This window comes from Pelodiscus sinensis, chromosome 11 (assembly GCF_049634645.1).
Source record: "Pelodiscus sinensis isolate JC-2024 chromosome 11, ASM4963464v1, whole genome shotgun sequence".
Lineage (NCBI taxonomy): Eukaryota > Metazoa > Chordata > Testudines > Trionychidae > Pelodiscus > Pelodiscus sinensis.
In genome coordinates this window covers 25,740,238-25,763,636 of record NC_134721.1, presented here as the reverse complement: position 1 = coordinate 25,763,636, position 23,399 = coordinate 25,740,238, and the positions used below count along the sequence as shown (strand labels likewise).

Below are 23,399 nucleotides of genomic sequence, written 5' to 3'. Positions count from 1 at the left end.
TTGACTTCTCTCCTCCCAGGGGCACAGCATTGTGCCATGTGGGGAGGTGCCCCCCTATTGGGGCTAGAGCTGGGGGCACTGACTTTGCTGGTAACAGGCTCCAAAAGGGAAACTGCCTCTACTCCTGCTGCCTGTCCTTTGCCCCTCGGTTTCCCTGCCCTCTTCTCCTGCATTCCTTGTCCCCCAGCTCCGGAAGGCGTCAGTGGGAGTCCCGGGGAGACAGATCCCAAATCTGTAAGGGTATGTCTACACTACCACCCTAGTTCGAACTAGCGGGGTAATGTAGTCAACCGAAGTTGCAAATGAAGCCCGGGATTTGAATTTCCCGGGCTTCATTTGCATGTTGCCGGGCGCCGCCATTTTTAAATGTCCGCTAGTTCGGACTCCGTGCCCCGCGGCTACACACGGCACGAACTAGGTAGTTCAGACTAGGCTTCCTATTCTGAACTACCTGTACTCCTCGTGGAGACGTTCCCATCGCGCCTGGCCTGCGACACTGACAGCTCTTCTGCCCCAGCCATGGGCCTTGGGGTAGGGTCTGGGGTTCACCAGCTGTGGGGTGAGAAGAGCAGTGCCCCCCATTGTTAATGGATGGGAGCCTGTGCCAGTTGCAGAGTTTAGGTGGGCCCGGATCCCAGGCACATGTTCAGCCCGTGTTGGAAGGGAGCCGCTGGCAGATCTGGCTGAGAGGAGTTTCCCCTCCTCTTTGACTGGCTCTGCCAACACGTCTCCCTGTTCCACATGGTGCCATGTGCACAGCGCTTCAGGCTGCTCATCAAAGCCCTGCAACATGCAACAACGCAGCCCAGGTACGTCTGACTGGGCCCCGCGGAGCCATCTCCCTCTTACAGCACCGTGCAGAACGGCCCAGGCTGCTCCAGGGGAAGGAGCCCAGGGCTGCAGTGCTGAGAACAAGCTGCCCGCACGCAGATCCTTGCGTGAGGGGCTCAGGCTCACCAGCTCAGGGGCATGCTGGCTGAAGCCTGCGGCGCTGCTGGCTGCTCAGCAGGGAGGCAGCACAGGCACAGGGCACCAGGCTGTGGAGGACCTGGGTTCCCTTCCCCACTGGGGGTCCTTCCCCTCTGCAATGGAGATAATCACGCTGCAGCGCCGCCTGAGGCTCGAGTCTCAGCCAGGCTGCCGGTCAGTCAGGCCGTTCAGCAGCTCTGAACTCAAGGTGAATGAGAGAAGCAAAGTGCAGGAGAGTTTTCTCCCCAGATGGGCTGGGCTCCTGTTGCCTTCCCAGGCTTGTCCCTGGGCTGAGTTCCCACCCGACCCAACAACTGTCGGGGGATTTAGTTGAACTGCAGCAGCTTTGGATGCAGCTTTCAATCTGTCCGAGTTTAAATCGGGCTCACATCAGTTAACAGTGGGGCAGGCTAATCCAGTGGGCGTGTGCTCACGTGGGGCTGCATTAATGTTCCCACTAATTTTTCCATCCATGTGTGGAATCAATTTTGTTATGTGCATGAGGTATGTGCGGATGTGCACCACCAGTAGATATACTTGCTGCACACTGTGGGCACTGTGCTAATCAGCTGGGCAGCATTTAAATCATTCCAGGGTAGCCACCCAAGCACACAGCTTGCAGGGAATACAAGGCTGCACCAGTTTATCTAAATCAGTGCAACATCCTATGCTAGTCAAGCCAGTGCAACGCTGTGTGCAGAGCAAGCCTCAGTGGCTCCTTTATGGGCATAAGTTGGTGCCTGAAACCCACAGTAGGCGTGGAGGGGGTGATTGGTACCTGCTGGGGTGGGGTTAGCGTTAATGATGGCTACTGCAGCCCCTCACTGTTCTCCTCCTGGGGTGGTGAAGCGCTAGAGGAGAGGGGAGCTCTTCCAAACCGCCAGCAAAGTTCCAGGGAGCCCTTGGTGCCAGGTCTTGCCCTCTCTCATCCCTCTGCGATCTCCCCCGGTCTCTGGGCCCTGCCAGCCCCGCTGCTCTGTCGCTGAGTCGCTTGGTCTGTGACATGGGAGAGCTCAAACCGAGCCACAAGCGGGAGAGCCATAAAACAACCCAGTTCTGTGCCACTCCAGCTCTTTCCCATGTGGCTCTAGAGCAGGGTTTCCCAACCTATGGGTCGCCAGGTGTCTCCTCCGGTGGCTCTCAAGGAGCCATTCACACATTTTTTGAATTGCCTTGGGTCACCAAGTCTTCCTGAATTGTCAAAATGGTCCCCATCTGGAAAAGGTTAGGAACCGCTGCTCTGGAGCAGGGGTGGGGAACCTGTTGTGGGTAGAGGGCCACTGACCCACAGAAAAACCAGTCGGGGGCCACACGCAAGTGAGAAACAAACAAACAAAATCCCCTCAGTGATGCACGGCTCGTGACTGAGAAGGGGACAGACACTTCCCACGTTCCCTCTCACACCAGAGTCTGGGGGGGCCCATAGTGGGACAGTGGGGATCTGGGGTGCCGGAGCGGGCTCCTCAATGTCGGGGAGGAGCCCTGAGCCTCAGGGGCCACATCCAACCCCTGGTCCTGCGGTTCCCCACCCCTACTCTGGGCCAGGCTGGTACATTTCCCATGCCTCTAATCGCCTGTCCTGTCTGACTGCAGGAGGGAAGGATGGAGGGTCCATCTACACCATGGCTTGCTCTTCTCTAGAGGCCAATGTGGGATGGTGCTTTTGATAGAGAAGAAATTGTTCCTCCCCCACGTAGGCCCCTGCATAAGTGCACAGCATTAGCCTGGGATAGAGATTTCTTCACTCACGTACTCCAGCTGATGATCACTCTGTTTCCTGTAGCATCAGGATCAACAGTCCTGGGATAGTCTTTGTCCCAGCTGGTGTCACTGCACATGCTCTTCTTCTTCAGATGAATGTCTAACCCTTAGTGGAATCTTCCTATGCTACTTTATTCTGTAATATCCTGCAACAGCAAGTTCCACAGATTAACAGTGGCTTCTTTTAGCTGTTAAATATGTTGCCCTTCAGCTTGAATGAATTAATGCGCATTGGAGGGAATTATTTGAATGAATCACGCCTGTTGCTGGGCTTTAAATGAACTGTAGCGGCTCAGGAAAAAGTCATGCATGTCGCTGTGGACAGCTCTGAGAGGTCTGGCTGTCAGCAGAAGCAAATCAAGTGGCCAGGTGCAGAGGGAGAGGGCCAGGAGACAATGAAGCATAATAATACTGCAAGGACTAGGACGCCTCAGGGTAAATGAGCACTGGCGTGTCAGATGGAATGTGTTTTCAGTTCTGGTCCCCAGAAGGAATCCAGCAGAGGGGAGAGGTGGCCCTTTGAGGGATGAAATGTAGTTCCGATGTAGTGAATTGTACTTTCAGGAGCAGGGGTTCTCTCCCTGGCTGTTCTCAGCCTATTGGCATTGGTGACCCCATGCCTGAAGTAAAAACTGCCCCTGCCAGCTCCAGCGCTATGGAAGCTGGTGACCCACCTGCCTGTCTTCAGCTGATGCCAGCTCCAGCCCTGACCCCAGGGGGCCATGACGGATGGGTTGAAAACCACTGCTCTAGATGTGTTAAGAGAAGGAACGTGGGGCTCGCCTATGTACCCGGATGTAAAAACTGTTGGTGGTCCCCTTCCATCTCTTACATTGGCTACAAAAGTGAGTCTCAAAGACAGCAATGCTAAGCTAACTCACGGCGTGTGTAACAGAGGCTCCCAGAGAAATCTTGACCATGAAGGGTCTGGATCAACATTCTCTCTAATCTTTTCCATCCATTTGTGGATGTTTCCATCCATGTGTAGAATACATTAAATTGGCATGTGCAACTGTGCACCACCAATAGAAACACAAAACCTAGCTGAGGGTGCTCTGCTAATCAGCTGGGCAGCATTTGAATTTCTCCCAAGTGCACAGGGAACACTGCTCTGGATGTGCCAAGTATGGGGGAGCTTCATGCTGTAATGAAATTGTCAGTGCCGTGTAACACACTTCCCTGCCCCTGCCAGCTCCAGCCCTGTGGAAGCTGGTGACCCACCTGCCTATCTTCAGCTGATGCCAGCTCCAGCCCTGTACCCAGGGGGCCATGACGGATGGGTTGAAAACCACTGCTCTAGATGTGTTAAGAGAAGGCAGGCGGGGCTTGCCTATGTACCCTGCCTGCTGGCACAAGAACATGGGGCTGGCTGCTGACAACTGAATGCAGATTGTTCAGAACTGACTAAAGGACACACTTTTCAACCCATTGAACCCGGAGACCTTGCTGCTGTGAGGGGTTGCTGAGGCCTGGAGCTTAGCACAATTCAAATCCGGGTTAGACCTTTCTAGAGACAATCCAAGCATCAATGGTTGAGACAACATAAAAACTAGGGCTGTGGAGGTTTAACCAGTTAACTGGAAAGTCTCACCCTTAATGGGTGTGGCTTACTGGTTAAGGTTAACTTGTGGGGCTGGAGCAGCTCCCTGCCTGCCACTGGTGGGGGGCAGTTCCAGCCCAGCGGTGGGCGGGGGGATGACTCCAGCCTAGGTGGAGCACCCTGCACCCCAGCTTGCCCCACCTTAATTGGTTAACTGGTTAAACTTATCCCTAATAAAAATGCCTCCTTCAGGCCCAGAGCCAAGCAGCTGGGGTCAGGCAGGCACTTGGTGGGGAGGGGGGGAAGGTGTTCCATAAATGTCCACTAGGGGGCTTCTTTCATGGGCCACTGGCCTAATGCCACAACCCCTGTGGTGGGGTGAGGTGCTTCGGAAGGTCTGGGGGGCTTTTTCCAGGAAGCTCAGCTGTGTCCCTGCCCCTGCTACCCCCATCCCATTGCTTTGCTGAGACATGAGCCCCCCTTGCCTGTCCCAGCCTAGCATCAGCCCCTCCCTCTTGTTGTGTCTTGCAGGCTCCCACGATGCGACGGTGGATCCTGTTTCTCGCTGTGCTGCTAGCTCCGGCACCAGCCCTGGCCCAAAAGAGAAACCAAGGTTGGTGGGGTCGGAGCTCTCCAAGGGGTGTACGTGAGTTAGGGGCTGGGGCCGCTGGAGGCTTTGCAGGAAACACTGCTTGGCCCCAGAGGGCATTTGTCCCACACAGTCAGCTGGGTGAGTAAATTCAGGCTGTTCCCACCTCCTCACCTCAAACCGGCCTGTGCCCGGCAACATGATACCAGGTGTCTCCTCCCAGCACGGACTGGCTGGCAGGCTGCCTGGGCAGTTCTGAGCCGTGGCCATGCTGAATTGTGTGGGCTAGAAGGTGGGGTGGCTGCAGGGGAGGGGATGGACACGGACTTTGTCGAGGGGCTCATGGTTCCCCAAGTCCCACATGGGCCTGACAGAGCACTGGCGGTGCAGGGCAGTGATCCAGGGTAGGGGTACACTGCTCTCCTGCTGCCTCCAGGCTGCCTCTGTGCTGCTGGCTCTGTGGCTGGGACATCTGCCTGGAGCACGGCTGGTTGCTGTGTGGAGTTGTTGGGGGGGGGGGGTGTTACAAATCTGCTGCTCTCCGCAGTTCTCAGGCTCATATCCCGCTGGTATCCCTGTTGGCCTCTTCCCCCTCCCCCCCCCATGCCCCCAGCCCGCCTCACTCTGCCTGCTGATGGGCAACGTGATGTGGGCTGGCCCGGGTGCTCAGCGCCTGGCCCCACCTGTGAGCTGCCTGTGGAAGGGGAGGTTGGAATCCCTCTCTCCGCCCTGCCCGGGAGGCCCTGGCCTTGGGGGATCCCCAGACTGAGAGCCCACGTCCCTGAAAGGAGGACTGCGAGTGGCAGAGAGCAGCGTCTCCCTTGCTGCTGTCCTGTATCCTGGGGTGGGCCAGAGTGCGCCCTGCAGCCTTGTTTTGCTCCAGGGTGCAGGCAGCGTTTCCCTGCTGCTCAGCGTGGGGGTTGCTGTTTCTCCCTCCCCTCACAGGAATGCTGGAACCCATGGAAGAGCCCAAGAGGTTTATGCTGGGGGGGGGGGGGGGGTGTAGGGGATGGCAGTGGCCCTATGCAGACGTTCAGAACAGGCTTGTGGCCAGAGGGCTGGAGTGGCTCAGTGGGATGCCGAGAGCCACTGAACCAACCTGCAAACCCTGCATATGATGGAGCCACGCCAAGGCAGGGGTGCGGCAGACCCCCCTCGTTCCCGCATGATGCTCATGGCAGGAGGGGAGGAAGAGAAGGGATCCACGGGCCTGGGTGATGGAACTGTTCCGTTTAGGCCACGTAGGACCTGGAGCCCCAGCTGCCTCTTGGCGGTGATTTATCCCTGAAGGAATGTGGGATGTGCAAGGAGAGAGGCAACCGCTGCCTGGCTGGGGAGTCCTCGCCCCTTTGCACGGCCCTGGTAGGCAGGGAGGAACGTGGCACTAGTCTGAGAAAATCCAGCATGTTCTCTGCTCAAGGCAGCTCCTGGTCAGTGGGCCCTGGGGATGCTGTCAGCCCACAAGCACTGCTTGCAGGCAGAGTCCATCTCCTGCCTATTCATGGGGTAGTCCTGTACCCCCCACACACCCAGAACAGGGCCTGGAATGCCTTGTACGTCATGGCGTCTGGCACTGAACCTGTCTTCTTGCTGGAGAATGTGGCCCTGAGGTCTGAGTTTCCTTGCCCCGACTCCCAGATCCTGGCTGTCTTTGAGCGCTCTGTGGGAGGACTGTGGGCTGCTGGGGTAACAGGCTGGAAGGGCTAAGCCTAGATCTGGCCCCTGAGGCGAATGCGCCCTCCCCCCAGCATGGTGAGCCCATACTGGTGCTCCAGACTCCCTGATACCCCCACCGTAGGGCTGGAGCACACAAAATCTACTAGGCTGCCCCCCTCCCCAGGCTCTGATGGGTGAGGGAAATGTGGGGAGTGTCTTTCTGCTTCTCAAGCTTCAGAGGGGTAGCTGAGTTAGTCTGTAACTGGAAACACTTAAAAACCAGTGAATAGTCTTGCAGCACCTTAGAGACTCATAAAGATGGTATCCTGAGCTTTCATGGGCACAACCCACTTCTTCAGATGAAAGGAGTTATTAAAGGTTCAGTTTCTAAATAAATAGGGGATCCTGGGGGAGAGAAGCAAAAAAAGAAAAAAAGGGGAAAGAAATAGTCAATTGGAGCGTCCATGCTACATGAAACTGGTAGAGAAAGTACTAGTTGTTCTTAAGTGCTCTTTGTTTGGTTTTGTATGGCAGTAAGATGTAGAATGCAGTGGGCCATCCAGCCTGTGTCTTTATTCATACTTCTGTTATAGGAATCAAACTTGTAAATGAAGTTAAGTTCTAAGGCTTCCCTGTGGAGCTGGCTTGTGGAATTGGCCTGAAACAGTACGGTCGCTTTGAGATCCATTAATGAGTGCCAGGGCAAGTTAAAATGTTCCCCACCAGGTTTCTCTGTGTTACCTTTTCGGATATCTGATTTGTATCCATTAATTCTTTCCTGCAGAGGCTGGCCAGCTTGGCCAATATACGTGGCAGAGGAGCATTGCTGGCATTTGATGGCATAGATCATATTAGTGCAGTGGTCCCCAAACTTTCGTGGCTGCGAGGCGCCCTGGGGCGAGGCCGCTCATGTGCCGTGCTTCCGGGGGTGGGGCCACCCATGCGCCACACGCCCGGGGGTGGGGGCCGCCCACGTGCCACAAGCCCAGGACCAGCACCGCTCATGTGCCGCGTGCCGAGGTTGGGGCCAGCCCAGATGTTTCGGCGGGCGCACATAAATACCTCAGCGGGCACCATGGCACCTGCGGGCACCGTGTTGGGGACCACTGTATTAGTGGATGTGCAGTTAAATGAGCCTCTGATATGGTGGTTTATGTGGTTAGGTCCTGTGATGATGTCACTTGTATAGACGTGTGGACAGAGTTGGCACCGGGGTTGGTTGCAGGGGTGGATTCCTGGGTGAGTATGATGGAGGTGTGCTGTGTGGTTACTGGAAAGAATTTGTTTGAGATTAAGAGGTTGTCTGTGGGCAAGGATTGGCCTGTCCCCCAAGGCCTGTGAGAGTGAGGGGTCATTTTCCAGGATAGGTTGTAGATGGTTGATAATGCGTTGGAGGGGTTTAAGTTGTGGGCTGTAGGTGATGACAAGTGGTGTCCTGTTGTTTTCTTTTCTGGGCCTGTCTTCAAGTAGCTGATATCGGGGTACTCTTCTAGCTCTGTCAATCTGCTTTTTCACTTCTCCAGACGGGTATTGCAGTTTTAAGAATGCTCTATATAGATCCTGTAGGTGTTTGTCTGTGGGATTGGAGCAAATCCGGTTGTATCTTAGGGCTTGGCTATGAACAATAGATTGAGAAATCTGTCTTGGATGGAAGCTAGAGGCATAAAGATAAGTGTAGCTGTCAGTAGGTTTCCAGTATAAGGTGGTGGAAATGTGTCCGTCATGTAATTACTCTGTAGTGTCAAGGAAGTGGATCTCGCGTGGACTGATCCAGGCTGAGGTTGATGATGGGGTGGAAGTTGTTGAAATCCCTGTGAAATTCTTCAAGGGTCTCTTTCCCATGGGTCCATAATGATGAAGATGTCATCAGTGTAGCGTGAGTAAGGGTGCTAGGGGGCAAGAGCTGAGGAAACGTTGTTCAAGGTCAGCCAGAAAGAGGTTGGCATATTGTGGGGTCTTGCGGCTGCCCATGTACCTTCTCTAGCAGCTTCATGTAGCATGGACGCTCTAATTGACTACTTCTTTTCCCGTTTTTTCTTTTTTCTTCTTTTTCCTTCTCCCCCCCCCCATCCCCTATTTATTTAGAAACTGGACCTTTAATAACTCCATTCATCTGAAGAAGTGGGTTGTGCCCACGAAAGCTCACGATACCATCTACATGTTTTGCTAGTTTCTAAGGTGCTACAAGACTATTAGTTGTTTTTTTAAAAATTGTGCTTCTCAGTCAGGGGCCACATCAGTGAGGGTTTTGGTTTGGTTTGGTTTTTTGCGTCTCACTTGTGTGTGGCCCCCGACTGATTTTTCTGTGGGTGGGCGGCCCCCGACCCAAAAAAGTTTCCCCACCCCTGGCCACTAATTCAATAAAGGGAGCCCCTGCGGAAGGGCTAGGCCACTTCCCTCTGGTCCTTATGTGTTAGAGCAAAGGGAGCCAACCCTGAGCTTCTGATGGTTGCTTTGCAGGGACGTGCATCAATGTTTATGCAGCCGACATTGTGTTCCTGGTGGATGGATCCTCCAGCATTGGGAGGGCCAACTTCCGGATGATCCGATCCTTCATGGAGGACCTGGTCAGGCCCTTTGTCCATGTGGTCGGTGAGAGAGGTGTGCGGTTCGGAGCAGTGCAGTACAGCGATGACCCCAGGTGAGTCCTGATGGTCCTGTCCCCCTCTGCAGGCACACAGGATGGGGGAGGCTCCTACAGCTGGGTCCCTACTGGGGGCACCTCTCTGTGCTCCTGGGGGTGGCTCTTGGGGTCCAGTCACCAAGGGAGCTCAGAATGGTTTGTGGGAGTGGCCCTGAAGCTATCTGCTTAGGGAGGGAGTGCTGCCAGAGCCTGACGCTGACAGAGGAGGCCAATGGCTGCTGTGCTCAGTGCCCCGTGATAGCCAGTGAATCCCCAAGCTGGGCTGGAGGAGTGGGAGAGTAAAATGTCTAATTACTCCCCTTGCTCCTGAAGCCCCTAATGCACGGTCTATGGAGCCCCACTGCAGATAAGCCACTGGCCACCTCTGTGTGCTGCTGCCTCGCGTCTATGGAACTGCACCCTAGGGACCAAGGGGAGTGAGCCCTTCCCTAGAGATGCCCCATGGGTCGGTAGCTTCCCCTAAGGAGGCACAGGGCTGTGCAGTTACTGTGCAGAGCCTGCTGGAGCTGGCCATGCTGTGGTTTGCCCCCATGCCCTGGAATCACATTTGTCCCCAGGCTCGAGTTCACCCTCTCCCAGCATCCAAACGGGACCGAGGTGAGGAGAGCCATCCAGCAGCTCAGCTACAAGACCGGGAACACACGCACCGGTGCCGGCCTGCGCTACATCGCTGACAACTTCTTTGGGCCCACTCAGATCCGGCCCGGGGTCCCACAGGTACCTCTAGAGAGACCCTGCTTAGGCCATGGCTGGGGAATGTGGGAGCAAAACGCTGGCCTGTGGCTCCACTCCAGAGCATGCTGTTGGCCCCGGCTAGGCCGCTTGCCTGGCTCCCTCTGTGCTGGAGGGGGAGCAGAGCCGGGTGCTGCTGGAACGTGGCAGTCTAGTCGTGCTATGTCCCCCCTCCTTTGAGCCCCTATGCAACCGCTCTACATTTCCAGCTCGTGCTCCATGACGGGAGACAGTGGGTAGGCAACAGGCTGTCTGATTGCTGTGCCCCTTCTTCCCAGCATGGGCTCCTTCCACTCAGCGCTACTCACCTCAGCTGGAATTTGGCTGAACCAGCTGGGGGCACTGGCCTTGGGGCCCCTCCCACAGGAGCTGGGCCCTGCAGCTAGTGTTAAGGCTGGCGTGAAGTTGGCCAGCCCCCTCCTCCTGACCCATCCTGGCCCCTTCCTGGCAGGTCTGCATCCTCATCACAGACGGCAAGTCTCAAGATGACACTGAGCAGCCGTCCGTGAAGCTGAAGGCTCAGGGCACCAAGGTCTTTGCTGTGGGTAAGAGACTCCAGTGCCAACTGGGAGCCAGGGGCGGGGGGGCTCTGCCTTCACCAAGCAGCTCAGGACTCCCATCACTGGCCTCAGTGTCCCTTTGGTCCAGGGGCTGTAGGAGGATGGCAAAGCCGGGCATCCGCCCTGTGATCTTGGCCAGTGTAGCCGCTGGCTGAGAGCGGGAGCACCTGGCTGCCCTTGAATGAGGCTGCTCCTCGAGGATGAGGGAGGGAAGTGGACGATGCAGGGCTGGGAGGCTAGGGAGCTCTGACTTGCAGTGGCCAGTGAAGGGGATGGGAAGTGGAGAGCAGGCTCCAGGCCCTGCCAACCCAGCACACCCGTAGCATGCTGCTGCTAGCCATGAATGGCTGGCTCTGCAGCTGCAGGCTAGGGGGAGTAAGGATGGGGCGTGCCGCTGTGCCAGCCGGAGGGCGGAGAGGGACATAACTCAAGGCAGAGCTGGGGATTGTTCCTAGGAGAGACCCTGGTGTCCCCTCACTAGCCCTCCTCCCCCTGCAGGGATTAAGAACGCAGACCGCACCGAGCTCATGAGTGTGGCTTCCACGCCCTCGGATGACTACTTCTTCTATGTCAACGACTTCAAGATCCTGAGCACCCTGCTGCCACTGGTGTCTCGGAGGGTGTGCGCCAGCACCGGAGGGGTCCTGCAGACAGGTAAGGGGCGTGTTATAGCTAGTCCTCGCGGCCTCCCCAGGGACAGATCAGCCCCGGACGTGCCTTGGAGCTCTGTGCTGGGTCACTTCTCTGCTCTGTGCAGTGCTCCTCCTCCCCTTCTAACCACGGGAGAGTTCCAGCCCAAGGGAGTTCAGCCTGGGCCCGGTCAGCACTTGGCTGTGCCTGGCAAGATATTCCCCTTTCCTGGGCACTGGCTATTGCAGCTGTTTCCGGTGCTGCAGTGCAAGGGTTAAATTCCACCCTGCCATGTGTTCCTGGAGATCACCCAGGCAAGGTGTGTGTGTGGGGGAAGGGACGGGCCGAGGGGAGGGGGGGGGCTAACTTGCCTCAGAGCTGCTCAGAGTGCACCACACCCCCATGCCCAGCCAGTCTGGAGAGCGCTGCCTGGGGCTCCAGTGGCAGCATCCAGGAGCCTTCTGAATGGTTGGGCCCTGGGACATTCCTCTCCCCGACCCATTGGCGGGCCTGCTGGTGATGACCCCCTCCTGGAGGTGCAGCTCGGTGTCCAGGGCTCTGTGCCAGTCACTCTGTGCCTTTGTGCCGTGGTGATGGGATGCTGACTGCGGCCCGGCGTTGGGTCACTTTGGCCCCTTGGTGCTGCTCTGCCTGGTTGATTTCCCCCACCCCCACCTCAGGAAATCTGAGTGAGCATGTTTTCATGATTCGCGCCCGATAACGCTCTTCACTGTGCCAGAGGCCGTCCATCCCCGAGTGGCTGCCTGTGCTGGGCAGCAAGGAACTGGAGTTCATGCCACAGCTCCATGCGTGTCCGCCCTGGGGAGGGCAGGGCGCCAGCAGGGAGCCTGACTGCTGCTTTCCTCCCCCTCAGGTTCGCAGGTGTATAGCGGCCCATCCAACCTGGTCTTCGTGGAACAGGCGGCGGATGCACTGAGGATCCGCTGGACAGCAGCGGGTGGCCCCGTCACAGGCTACAAAGTCCAGTATGTGCCGCTCACAAGCTTGGGGCAGCAAGTGACAGCAGAGATGAAAGAGGTGAGAGCTTCCCTTTCCAGCTTCGTCTGGAGAACCATCCACCGGACAGGCTCAGCAGAGAGCCCATGCGGCTGAGGTTACGTCTACACTACAAGGTTTTTGCGCCAAAACGGTAATTTTTGCGCAAAAACCCGCGGAGCATCCACACCTCAAGTGCATTTTTCCACAAGAAAATCTGCAGTCAATCGATAGAAGAGAGAGCTTTTTGCGATGTAGGTAAACCTTCTACGAGGCATAACTCCTTTTTGCACTACAGCTCTTGTGCAAAAAGGCACGTGAGGACGCTCCGCAGGGATTTCAGAAAGAGACTATCCAAAAAAGCACAGGTGCTTTGATGGCTATTCTGTGAATGGCATCAGAGCTTTCTTGCGCAAGAGCGTCCATGCAGTGTGGACACTTTCTTGTGCAAAAACGATGCACTTTGAGGTGTGGACGCAGAAGTTTTTGCGCAAGAACTCTTCCACAAACGACTTCTTGTGCAAAAACCCGGCAGTGCAGACATAGCCTGAGTTCCCCTTCTTGCTGGGAAGGAGGCCATCTCTGCCTGAGGTAAACAGGAATGGGCTGTGTGTTTGCAGCCAGCAGCCTGCCCTGTGGGTGAATGGAGCCTGTCAGGTTTTCCTGCCAGCTACTCTGACCCCTGCTCCACCACCAGCCCCTTTAGGAAAGTGAATGGTGCCAAATCCCCCATGCCCCACGAGGCCCAGCTCAGTGGCTGTGCCGTCTGGGCAGCAGGAGGGGGCTGGCGAGAAGCAGGAGAAATGTTGAAAGAGTAATGCCTTTGGGTGCCGTTGGACAGGTCAGCCTGAGCCCTGGGGAGACGAGCACCGTGCTGCGCCAGCTGCGGGGAGGGACAGATTACCTGGTCACCGTCATCGCCCAGTATGCCAACAGCATCGGCGAGTCGGTCTCTGGCACAGGACGCACCGGTGAGTAACCTGCTTAGCTCCCCATGCAGTGAATTTCCCCGCATTTGCCCCATCTGCCTGCCCAGATACAGGCGCCAGCGTGGCACCGGGGAGCCAGGGAGAGCCTCTGAGCCAGGGGCATTCCTGATGGGAGAGCCTGGTGGGCTTGGGGTTTGGCCTGGGGCTAGAGAGGGTGGCTGCCTTGTCCGTGGGCCATTGTCCCGGCATGGGCCTGTTACAAGGTGGAGCCTGGTTCCTCAGGGCGGAGACTAGAGGACAGGCTGGCTGTGAGCTCATCCAGGCTGCTGAACCCGCTTGCGGCTCTGTTTGGGGTGAGCGTGACTCCCTGTGCCCAGGATCCTGGCAGGCTCCCCGTGGGAATGGACAGCTCCCTGTTGCCTGGCCATGTGCTCACTCCATCACTGCCGCCATCTTGGATTCTCTGCCTGGATGACTGCGGGGATGGGATCGCTCGGGCGGGCCAGGCACGGGGTGTGCGCAGTAACGCTAGCTCTGGGGTGGTGTGGGGGTTGGCCGTGGCGAGATGGATGGTCTATGTGGTGGCAGTCTTAGGGCTGCGCTGCCAATCTTTCCAGAGACTCTCCCGAAATGGAGTTGGGTCTCCCAGCAGCTATTGCAGCCAGTCCAAGAGCTTTCTGGCCGCTGGTGACGCAGCATGGGAAGGCAGACTCCCTGCCTGCCCTGGCCCTGTGTCGCTCCTGGAAGTGGCTGGCACATCTCTGTGGCTCCTAGGCAGGGGGGCGATGGGTTCCACATGCTGTCCCTGCTCAAAGCGCTAACTCTGCAGCTTCCACTGGCCGGGAACGGGGAACTGTAGCCACTGGGAGCTGCAGGGTCAGTGCCTGCAGGGAGGAGCAGCGTGTGGAGACACGTGCTCCGTCCAGGGGCTGCAGGGATGTGCTGGTCACTTCCCAGAGCGGCGCAGGGCTAGGGCAAGCTGGGAGCCTGCTTTAGTCCTGCTGCACCACCAACCGGGAGCCTCCCAAAGTAAACCCTGCCCAGCCAGCCACAGTCCTCACCCCTTCCCGCATCCCAACCCCCTGCCCTGGCCCTAAGCCCCCTCCTGCATCCCGACACTCTCCCCCAGGCTCAACCAGGAGCCCCCTCCCACACTGCCAACCCCCTGGCCCAGCCTGGTGACAGTGAGTGAGGGTGGGGGAAAATAAGCGACAGAGGGAGGGGGGTGCCGTGAGCAGGGCGGGGCCCTCAGGGACTGGGCAGGGCTAGGGTGTTTGGGTATATGCAACTGGACAATTGGCAACCCTACCCTGGACAGGCTAATGACCACCCCAGCCCCCATCGCCCCGGGTGCCTCTTGGGGAGCTCCTGGGCAGGGCAGACACTTGCGTTCCTCCTAGCCCCAGGTGCAAAGGGCTGGGTGCTTTCTGGAGCAGGAGGGTGTGAGTGTGATGCCCCCGCCCCTGCTCTCTTTCAGAGGCCCTGTCCGGAGTGTTGAATTTCCGAGTGGTGGAAGCGGGGCCGTCTTTCCTCAGGCTGGCCTGGGCAGCTGCCTTGGAGAGCCTGCAGGGCTACCGGATCACCTACATGGCTCAAGGTGAGAGCAGGTGACTGGTTGGCTGGGGAGGTGCTGCAATGTGGGAGTGTCCCCCCAGGCTGTGTTCTCTGCTGCAGGAGAACTGCCAGCCAGCCTGGCTGCAGACCACGGTCCCTCACGTGTAGGGTGTGGAGCCTGGATTCACTCCAGAAGGGCAGGGCAATCCAAGCCTGGACAGGCCTGTCTCCACTGCTCCAGGACTCGGCCGCGTTGGAGGAGAAGCAGTTAGCATGGCTCTCTGGCTGCACCACCTTCTCCCCCACCCCCTGCCTTGTCTGCCACGCAGCTTCACTAGCCACAAACCCCACCAAGCAACGGGTCTGGGCTTCCGTCTAAGGCAGGCAGGGACAGAGCCAGCTGAATGACCCCTTGCTCCCTTGGGAGGCTGTCCTGGGCTCAGTGCAGGGCACCCCAGGCCTGGCTGGGCCCAAGGGGGTTGCTGCCAGGCTGTGATACGCTGTGTGGTGTTTACATGCCAGAATGTAGAAGCCCAGGACCCCTGTAGGCAAGAGCAGATGCCTGCCCCAGCTCGCCTCCCACTGCGCCGGTCTGTGTTGGGGGCAGTCCCACCAGCCCTGGTGTTGGGGGATGTGGAACCAAGGTATTTTGGAGTGTCCTGCGTGCATGACAGGGAGAGCTGTAAGGGGTCAGTGGTGTGGGTGTACAGGGCTGGCTTGTGTGTCTGGGAGGAGGGCTGTACGTGTGCTGGGGTGCACATGTGCAGGTAGTGTGGTGTGGTGCACTGTGGGAGGGGGTGTAAGTGTGCTTGGAAGAGTGTGTACAGGGGGTGTGTGTACAGGGGCTTTATGTGCTTTCTGGGATTTGGGTTGTAGACGGTTTCAAGCCCCCTTCTCCCTCCACCTCCCTGCTCCCTAGTGCTCTTGCCTGTAGGAAGCTGCACCTGGAACTGCTCCTCCCCAGCCTGCAGCCATCCCAGGGCATGTGGCCCTGGCAGCACTCCCAGGGGGCCTCGCCCTACATGTGGCCACACCCAGCTGCCATGGCAGTGCAGCTCCCCAGCAGAGAATGCTGGCCCTGAGGGCACAAAATCACTGCTGAGCTCATCAGACCCACCCGTGCCCTGCCCAGACCCTGTGCCAGGCTGAGGGGGCCAGCGTGTGGGCATTTCTCTGCCATTTTCCCCTCCTTTCATGGAACTGCTAGGGGGTGCCAGGACTTTCCCTTTCCCCAGCTCTGCCCCCAATCTCTCTTTAGCTTCTTGCACTGGCTGTGCTGCATTGCTGGGAATGGGGCACCAGGCTGGGCTGACTTGGGTGAGGGGTATGCTAGGCGGGAGAAGGCCCTGCCTTCCCAAACGGCCAGCCTGGCCCCGCTCACACTCTGCCTCCAGAACGCCTACTGTAGGCATTCTGGGGGCAGAGTATTGCTGCCCCTGAGTGCCTGCCCCCCCTTCTCTGGCGGGGCTGGAGCTGTGCTCCCTCCTCCCTCCCTGTGCTTCGGGGGCTGGGTAGACAGGGGCCACATGCCACCCACCTCCCCCATGGTACTGGGGAGACATGGCTTGCTTAGGTCCTGCACACATGTGGAAGGGCAAGTGTGTTCTGTGCTGTATGTACCTGGGGTGCCCAAATGGTCCAGTCCTGACCTACTGTGTGAGGGAGAGGCCTGGTTGAAGCCTCATGTAGCTTGTGTTCAGCAGCTTGCCCAAGGCCAGGGTTAGTTCCTTTAGCTCCAGAGCCTCATGCCTTCCAATGAATGGGCCTCCTCATGCGTTGCTGTCTGTGCCCCTCCCAGGTGAGGCTCAGGCAGAGGAGATGAGCCTCGGGGCCAACTCTGTGTCCATCATGCTCAGCAACCTGCGCCCCAACACTGACTACGTGGTTACTCTTCAGCCTGTCTCCCAGCAGCAGACAGTAGCACCGACCCAGATAACTGGCCGAACCCGTAAGTACCATCTCCTCAGACAGCCAGAGCCTGGGGATGCACAGAAGGCATCTCACTGGGGTTTTGTTTTCAGGGGTGTTTGGTTTCTTTTTGTCTTTCTTTCTAAAAAACTTTAAGTTGCAAAGTAATTGTCAAGTTATTGAAATGTTCTGTTTTTTATGCAATTATTCTCCATATTTTTATAAAAACTCTATCAACACAGTTGTGAAAATCATCAGCAACATGTTCTCTTTACCGAAATCTTGGTTTCTGGGAAGAAAATGTAGTTTTCAATAAGCAAAAACATTTCTAAAACGCTTTTGATAAAAATGTCAATCCAGTTGTGTGAAAAGTGTCAAGCAAACTGGAAAATGGGCCAGTTCGAACCCTGTGAAATGAACACCACTTCCAAGTGTTATGAAATTGTCAGCTCATATTTTTTCAACCAGGTATAACTCATGTCAGGTACAAAAAGTGCATATCTCAAATGCATTAAAACAACTTTAACTTTGATTCAAGGATTTTTAAAGAAAGTAGTGATTTTGATATGTAAATATTATAAAATCACCCGAGCATAGAATTTTTTTAAAAGTATCTCTGGTATATTTTGAAACTATGTTTGTATGCCTGGTTTAAAAACAATCAGTTTTTAAAATGTGTGTGTGGACTTGCATGTGAAGCTGATTGGTGCATGTCCATGAAATTGCACGTATATAATTTCTGGGTGTATTTTCTGAAGTTTTGTGGTGTATTTATATTTTGAGATTACTGGCGAAGGAACTGTGCTTGTTTAGGGGCAGAGTTAAGGTTATTGTTCTTGCATCTCTTGTGAGAGCTGGTCTCTTGAACCGGGCTGGGCTCCACAGTATCCTTTGATTGCCTTATGGGCTGATCTCTCTGGTTTCACATTTGTGCCGTGCTTGTGTTTTGTTTGATTCCCTCTCCCTCCAGTGCGTTTGGAAAGGGTGCAGCAGCTGACAGTTGAGAACATTTCCCAGCAGAGCATGGTGGTGACCTGGCGGGGTGTGAGTGGAGCTACTGGATACCGGGTCTCGTGGGGGCTCCCCTCAGGTAGGTCTGTCTGACTCACTAGAGCTCTCTCCCCTTCCCTAAACCAGTGACAGGATGCTGTAGATTGAACTACGGACACAGTTCTCCAGACCTCCTGGCTGGATGGTGGGGGACCCAGTGGGCTGAGCTGAGGTGCAGGCTCTTAGGATTTCAGGGGGAGGGGGAAGGAGCTGGCTTGTCTTTCAGCAGAGCAGGAGCACCTCTCCCATGGGACAGGACTCTTGTGTTGCCAGGTGCATTATGGGACAGAGGATGGAGTCCCAAACTGTGTTCTGTGGAGCTCCTGCTGGTGAAGTGTGGAGTGGCTGGAGGGGGGAGAAGGGGGCCAAGGGACTGAGCCGGATGCTCAGGAGAGGAGGGAACCCAGTGGCAGGAAAGCATGTGCCAGGGAAGAAGAGGAGGAGGGCAGGTGGCAGAGCTGCCACTTGGTCCCCTCCTTTCTGGAGCATCCTGCCCAATCCCAGTGGGCGAAAGGAAGACAGTCGGCAGAGGATGAGCAAAGGGGGCTGGTGTGCTGAAGTTCTGTCAAGAGGCTCCTTGTCGCCCTGAAGGCAATTTGGTTCCATACAGGCTCTCATGCGGGCCCTTGTGCCAGTCGCAGGGCGTACCAGCCTTGGGGAGTGGGTGGGGTGGGGCTATGCACCAGGCTGTGTCACAGAGAGCCAGGCCCAGATGGGAAGGTGCCCATGTGCTCCTGGAAATGGCTTCTGAGGGTATGTCTACACTACCCTCCTATTTCGAAATTAGTGCTGTCAGGATATTGCTGGCCTTTGGCAGCCCGGAATCCAAACCTGATGAGATGGGTAAGGATGTGGCCAGGTGTATGGGCTGAGGCTGGATGTCAGAATAGACTTGGGCCTGCTGTGTCGTGGAGGCAGGGATCCTGCATTTGCTGCACCAGTCTGACCCCATGCAGCTGGGAGATGGGACAGCAGGCTGGAGGGGCAGTCAGTCGTGTCAGGTGTGGAGACCCAGGTGTGGCGTGGGGCTCGCGTTTGAGCACACCACCTGGAATTGTGCCTTATGCCCTTTTGCTCTGGATTATCTCAGGCCAGGACATTCGGAAATTTGATGTGGATGCCAGCAAGAATTCCTACCTGCTGACTGGACTGCAGCCAGGCACAGATTACCTGCTGACGGTCATGCCACTCTACGGGCAAATAGAGGGGCCCCCAGCCTCCATTAGGAGAAGAACAGGTGTGTGCATGGCCATGGGAAAGGCTGAGGGGCGAGGGGTAGAATCTTTGGGATGTCTGTAGGATTTGTTCTGTGGCAGTGCCCAGAGGCCCCAGTCAGGGCTCCATTGTGCCAAGCCCTGTATAGACAGGGATGCTCCCCAGGGCCGAGGCATCGCACCACCACCTGCCGTGAGTGTGAGCAAGTCTTGCCTGTGCCTGCTGGGGATCAGCAGCCACTGGCAGCCCCCAAGAACTGCCTTCCAGGCCCCTGCAGAACTTGCTCTCTGTAGGTAGCAATCCGCACACGCCAAGCCCTGAGTCCTCCGCGCATGTGGTGCAGTGGCCAGCCCAGTGATGGGCAAACTGCAGCCCATGGGTCACCTGCATCCCATTGGGGTTCTACCTGTGGCCCAAGAGACATTTTGTTTGGTGCTGCCCATCCACAGGGTTGCCAGATTTCGCTGGTTTCCGTTTTTTTTCCTATCGGTGTTACTAAAGTGATGCATCCATAAAGCAAGCGCATGTGAAGTGAGGTGTGTGTTGCTTGCACACAACATTGACTGTAAGAGCCATGTGCTCTCTCTGCATCCCACCAAAGCACTGCTGCTGTTCAGCCAGCACCCCACAAAGTCTAGGTACCCACGCGCAGTTAGCAAAACTACCCTATCCCAGGAGACCATCCTGGTTATGACAATCTTGTGGCCCACCGAGATGAAGGAGGGCCACTCATGCAGCCCACTCACTAGCCTAGGTTGCCCATTGCTGGTCAAGCCCCTGATCCACTGGCCATTCCAAAGGCCTGTTGTTCCCAAAGGAACTGTCTGCACCAGCTTGTCAGATTGAGCTCACGGCCAGCACTTTGCTTAACACACAGCCCTGTGAAGGTGCATCTAGACTACGGGGGGGGGGGGGGGATACCAGAGGTATCCCGTAAAAACTCCGCTGCATCCAGGGAACGCGCCTGCTCTTCTGCTTTTTTTATTTTTTGAGGAGGAGCAAACATGCTCTTTCGGGGAGCCCCGTATTCCTCATTCTACAAGGAATAAGGGCTACTCTGAAAGAGGAGGCTTTTCCGCCATTTGGCTCTGTCTAGACCTGGCCAAATGGTGGTAAAGCTTCTTCCAGAAAAGCAATTGGAAAAAGCTATGCAAATTGTGGAGCGCAATTTGCGTAGCTTTTTCTGAAAAAAGGCTATAGCGTAGACCTAGCTGATAGTGAGTAAGGTATTAGAAACGGCTACCTGCAATCCCAAATCATCCGCAGCTTTCTAGAGCAGTGTTTCTGGAAGTGTTCCGCGGAATCACTTTGAGAAACACGTTAACTGGCCGCCGCGGTTTGTTTATTTACTGGCTCTGCAGCCGCAGAGCCTTGTGGCTCGCATTGGCTCCATTTCGCTCTTTGCAGCCAAGCGGAGCAGCAGGAAGCGGTGGCCCGACCACTGTGTCGGAGGCCCACTGCCTCGCTTCTCATAGGGCTGCTTTGGCGGGGAGCTCAGCGTGGGAGGAGGCTGTGGAAACCAGTTTCTCCTCGTTGGCACCGGGCTCTGTCGAGAGCCTTCCCGCAGCTGAGCTCAGCCTGCCCATCTGTCTGTCCTTCCTCTAGAAACGGGCATAGTCCAGTCCCTGAGGACAGTCATTCTGGGCCCAACATCCATCCAAGTGCTCTGGAACATCATCCGCGATGCCCGGGGCTACCGGCTGGAGTGGAAAAGAGCAACAGGTAGGCTGGCCTGCTCCCCAGAGCGGGGGTGGGGAAGGGCACGAGGGAGGCTGAGGTGCTCTGTGTGTGGGGTGGGGTAGGGGGATAGATCCCCATCTCTGATCTCCACAGGCTCCGCTGGGCTCCAGATCTGGCTCATAGGCCGGCCAAGCAGTTCAGAAGGATCCAGCTGCCGGCGCAGGTGTCCCTGGGAGGACGAAGGGGAGGGAAGGGACTGAGATTCAGGGCTGGGATGCAGCATGTGACTTCCTCCCCCTCCCATTCTGGTTCTCAGGTGCTGAGCCCCCACAGACCGTGACCCTGCCCACCAACATCGACAGGTACCAGCTGACCGGCCTGCAGCCGGCCACGGAATATCGCATCACCCTCTACACGCTGTATGATGGGAGAGAGGTGGCCACGCCCGTAACCATCTCCCAGACAGGTGAGTGAACATCCCAGGGCCCGCGCGGGTAAGTGAGCAAAGGAGGAGGGATCCCAGGTCCTGGAGGTGCCCAGTCTGCAGCGCAAGTGGGCATCCTGTGACTTCGGGCCAGCCCTTTCGGGGTGGGTGGCTCTCCAAGTGATTGACATTCCCAGCACAGGGCCCCTGCACTGCTCCTGGGTCACCTCACTGGGGTCTGACCTGCAGTGTGGGTGGGGTCATTGCTGGGTCCCCGTCCAGGTCCAGTCAGACTCGTCACCTTCCCTGCAGGCTCCTAGGCTGTAGGCTTTCAAAGGAAGCGACTGGTGCTGGGCAAATAGTGATCAAATAGGCCCCCACCCTGCCTTTCCTCTCCACTGGGGCATCCATCCATGCAGCGCGAGTGCCAGGCACCCCATGAGCTGGACGAGGACAGGATCTCCGGCTCTGCCAGGCCTCTTCTGACGGGGTCATAGGCCTGTGGTGCCTCGCCCTCTTGTACAGTGTCCCCAGGTGTCTGCCTTCCCAGCTCTGAGCCAGGCCCTAGCGTTGTCTTATCTTGCAGGTGTGGAGCCCCCAGTGGGCAGCATTTCTGACCTGCGGGTCGTTGGTACTGTGGGGAAGAGGCTCCGGCTGGCCTGGACAGGGGTCCCGGGTGCCACTGAGTACAAGATCGTGCTGCGCAGCTCCCAGGGTGAGTCTCCAGTGGGGAGCCAATGCTTACGGGTCCTCCCGTGGAAATTGTGGCCGAGGCTGGAGCTCCTGACCCATCCGGAGCTGACTCTAACAAGTGCCTCCTGCCTGGCGTCTGAGGCTCAGTGTGGAGGGGCTGGGACTGGAGAATATGCCGTGGCTTCTAGATATCCATTGGAGATATCCATTGCACACCCAGAGATCCACCCACACCAGTGCTTCTGCGAAGCAGCCCTTCAGTCTTTTCAGTCCTCTCCCAGAAGGATCAGGGCTTGTAGTCAGCTGGCCCTTGTCCTGTGGCCAGGTGCTGGGGGGCAGGTGGGTAGCTGGCTGAGATTCTCAGGTAGATGCTACATATGAGTTGCGGGTTTGGATGGCATTACTTGTGCGAGTGACTCACGCCTGCAGTGCACCGCCCCTTGGCTTCCCCCCGTTCTCCTTTGTGCTGGGGTTTGGATACTCACTGCGGTGCATTTCATACTGTCCCTCCAGTTCCCTCTGGGCTGCACAGCCTTGTGTGGAGGCTGCATGGCAGCTATTACAGGGAACTGGGCAGGGAACAGCTGGGGAGTTGCAGGGGGCAGGTTGGATCAGAGCCAGCCCAAGCTACTGGCTGACCAGGCTACCGCCTGGGGTGCCGCATTGTAGGGGGTGCTGCATGGGGCTGCTGGACTGGACGGGGGCAGGGCCGCACATGTGCTGGGCACCCAGAGCCCGGGGGCGGGGCCATATATGCGCCGCACTCCCAGGGGCGGCACCACGCTCCCGGGACCTGGGGCACACAAATGGCTCGGGCCAGCCCTTGGTTGGATTAGTGGCATAAACCCATGAGCTCAATGCTCCTGCTAAAATGGGCAGCACTGAAATAGTTCAGAGTTAGCATTTACACCATGGTCATTAGGCTTCAGAGTCAACACCCAGCGTGCATGTGAACAGAGCAGTTCCCACCGCTGAGCGATCATTTCAGGCTGCTGGCAAATTCAGGCAGGCGTTGCTGGGACTTCTACTCTGGGGTCACATTTGGAGGGTTTCCCTTACCCTTGCGAGGGCTGCAGCTGAATTGTGTGATGCAGCTGATGCCAAGGACTGGGCGCATGTGTTCACAAACCATGCTCAGTAATGGGGGGCCGTATAACCAGTCCCCTGTCCCCGAGTGCTGGCATTGCTCCAGAGCATCATTGATTGGGCACCTGCTAGCATAGCCATCCCGTGCTGGGTGACTGGAATGGCATGTGCGATCCCAGTCCTGCAAGCAGGCTCTGAGGGACATGCGCTCAACCTGCCCATTGGGCCAGATGTGTGCTGGGGGTGGGGAAAGAGTGGTGTTCCCTCCCCCCCCCCCCCCGCTCCCAGCCAGGAAAGCTGTGCGCAGAGGCCAAGGAGGCAGTTGGAGTCAGCGTGGCCTGATCTCGGGGTGGAGGTGCCGTGCCTAGGTGTGAGGGTAGGCGGCATGTCACCTCAGGGTCCCTTGGTGACATCAGAGCTTCAGGAAATCCTGAACCTCCCAGCTCTGTCACCCCTGCAGATGGCAGCGAGACGACCAGGCAGATCCCAGGCACCCAGACCATGCTGGAGCTTGACGACCTGAGCGAGGAGGTCACCTACATCGTGCGCGTGTCAGCCCTGATTGGCAGGCGTGAGGGCAGCGCCGTCCCCCTCAGCATCCGCATTGGTGAGAGCTGAGACCAGCTTGCATCAGCCCCTTGGAGGCTGGGCTGGGCTCTTCCTATGGAGCCAGCCTGAGGGCTTTGACTGGGGCATGGGAGGGGAGGCAGGGGGAGGGAGATGGGCCCTTGTCCCTTCACACAGGGGTCTGTCACTCTTTTCCTAGCCCCTTTCCCATGCTCC

General features: G+C 57.1%; 1 protein-coding gene across 3 annotated transcripts in view; it reads left to right on the top strand.

Moving 5' to 3' along the window:
- COL7A1 (collagen type VII alpha 1 chain) overlaps window positions 1–23,399 on the top strand; it is a 119,398-nt gene that overhangs the window by 7,909 nt on the left and 88,090 nt on the right. For all 3 annotated transcript variants that reach the window (XM_075938832.1, XM_075938831.1, XM_075938830.1), the window contains exons 2-16: window positions 4,802–4,883; window positions 8,976–9,156; window positions 9,717–9,876; window positions 10,343–10,436; window positions 10,950–11,105; window positions 11,956–12,119; window positions 12,919–13,048; window positions 14,484–14,603; window positions 16,359–16,508; window positions 17,439–17,558; window positions 18,609–18,755; window positions 20,339–20,455; window positions 20,730–20,879; window positions 21,424–21,552; window positions 23,077–23,223. In XM_075938832.1, the coding sequence (XP_075794947.1) occupies window positions 4,802–4,883; window positions 8,976–9,156; window positions 9,717–9,876; window positions 10,343–10,436; window positions 10,950–11,105; window positions 11,956–12,119; window positions 12,919–13,048; window positions 14,484–14,603; window positions 16,359–16,508; window positions 17,439–17,558; window positions 18,609–18,755; window positions 20,339–20,455; window positions 20,730–20,879; window positions 21,424–21,552; window positions 23,077–23,223 (2,047 nt within the window). The remainder of the gene's footprint in view (window positions 1–4,801; window positions 4,884–8,975; window positions 9,157–9,716; window positions 9,877–10,342; window positions 10,437–10,949; window positions 11,106–11,955; window positions 12,120–12,918; window positions 13,049–14,483; window positions 14,604–16,358; window positions 16,509–17,438; window positions 17,559–18,608; window positions 18,756–20,338; window positions 20,456–20,729; window positions 20,880–21,423; window positions 21,553–23,076; window positions 23,224–23,399) is intronic.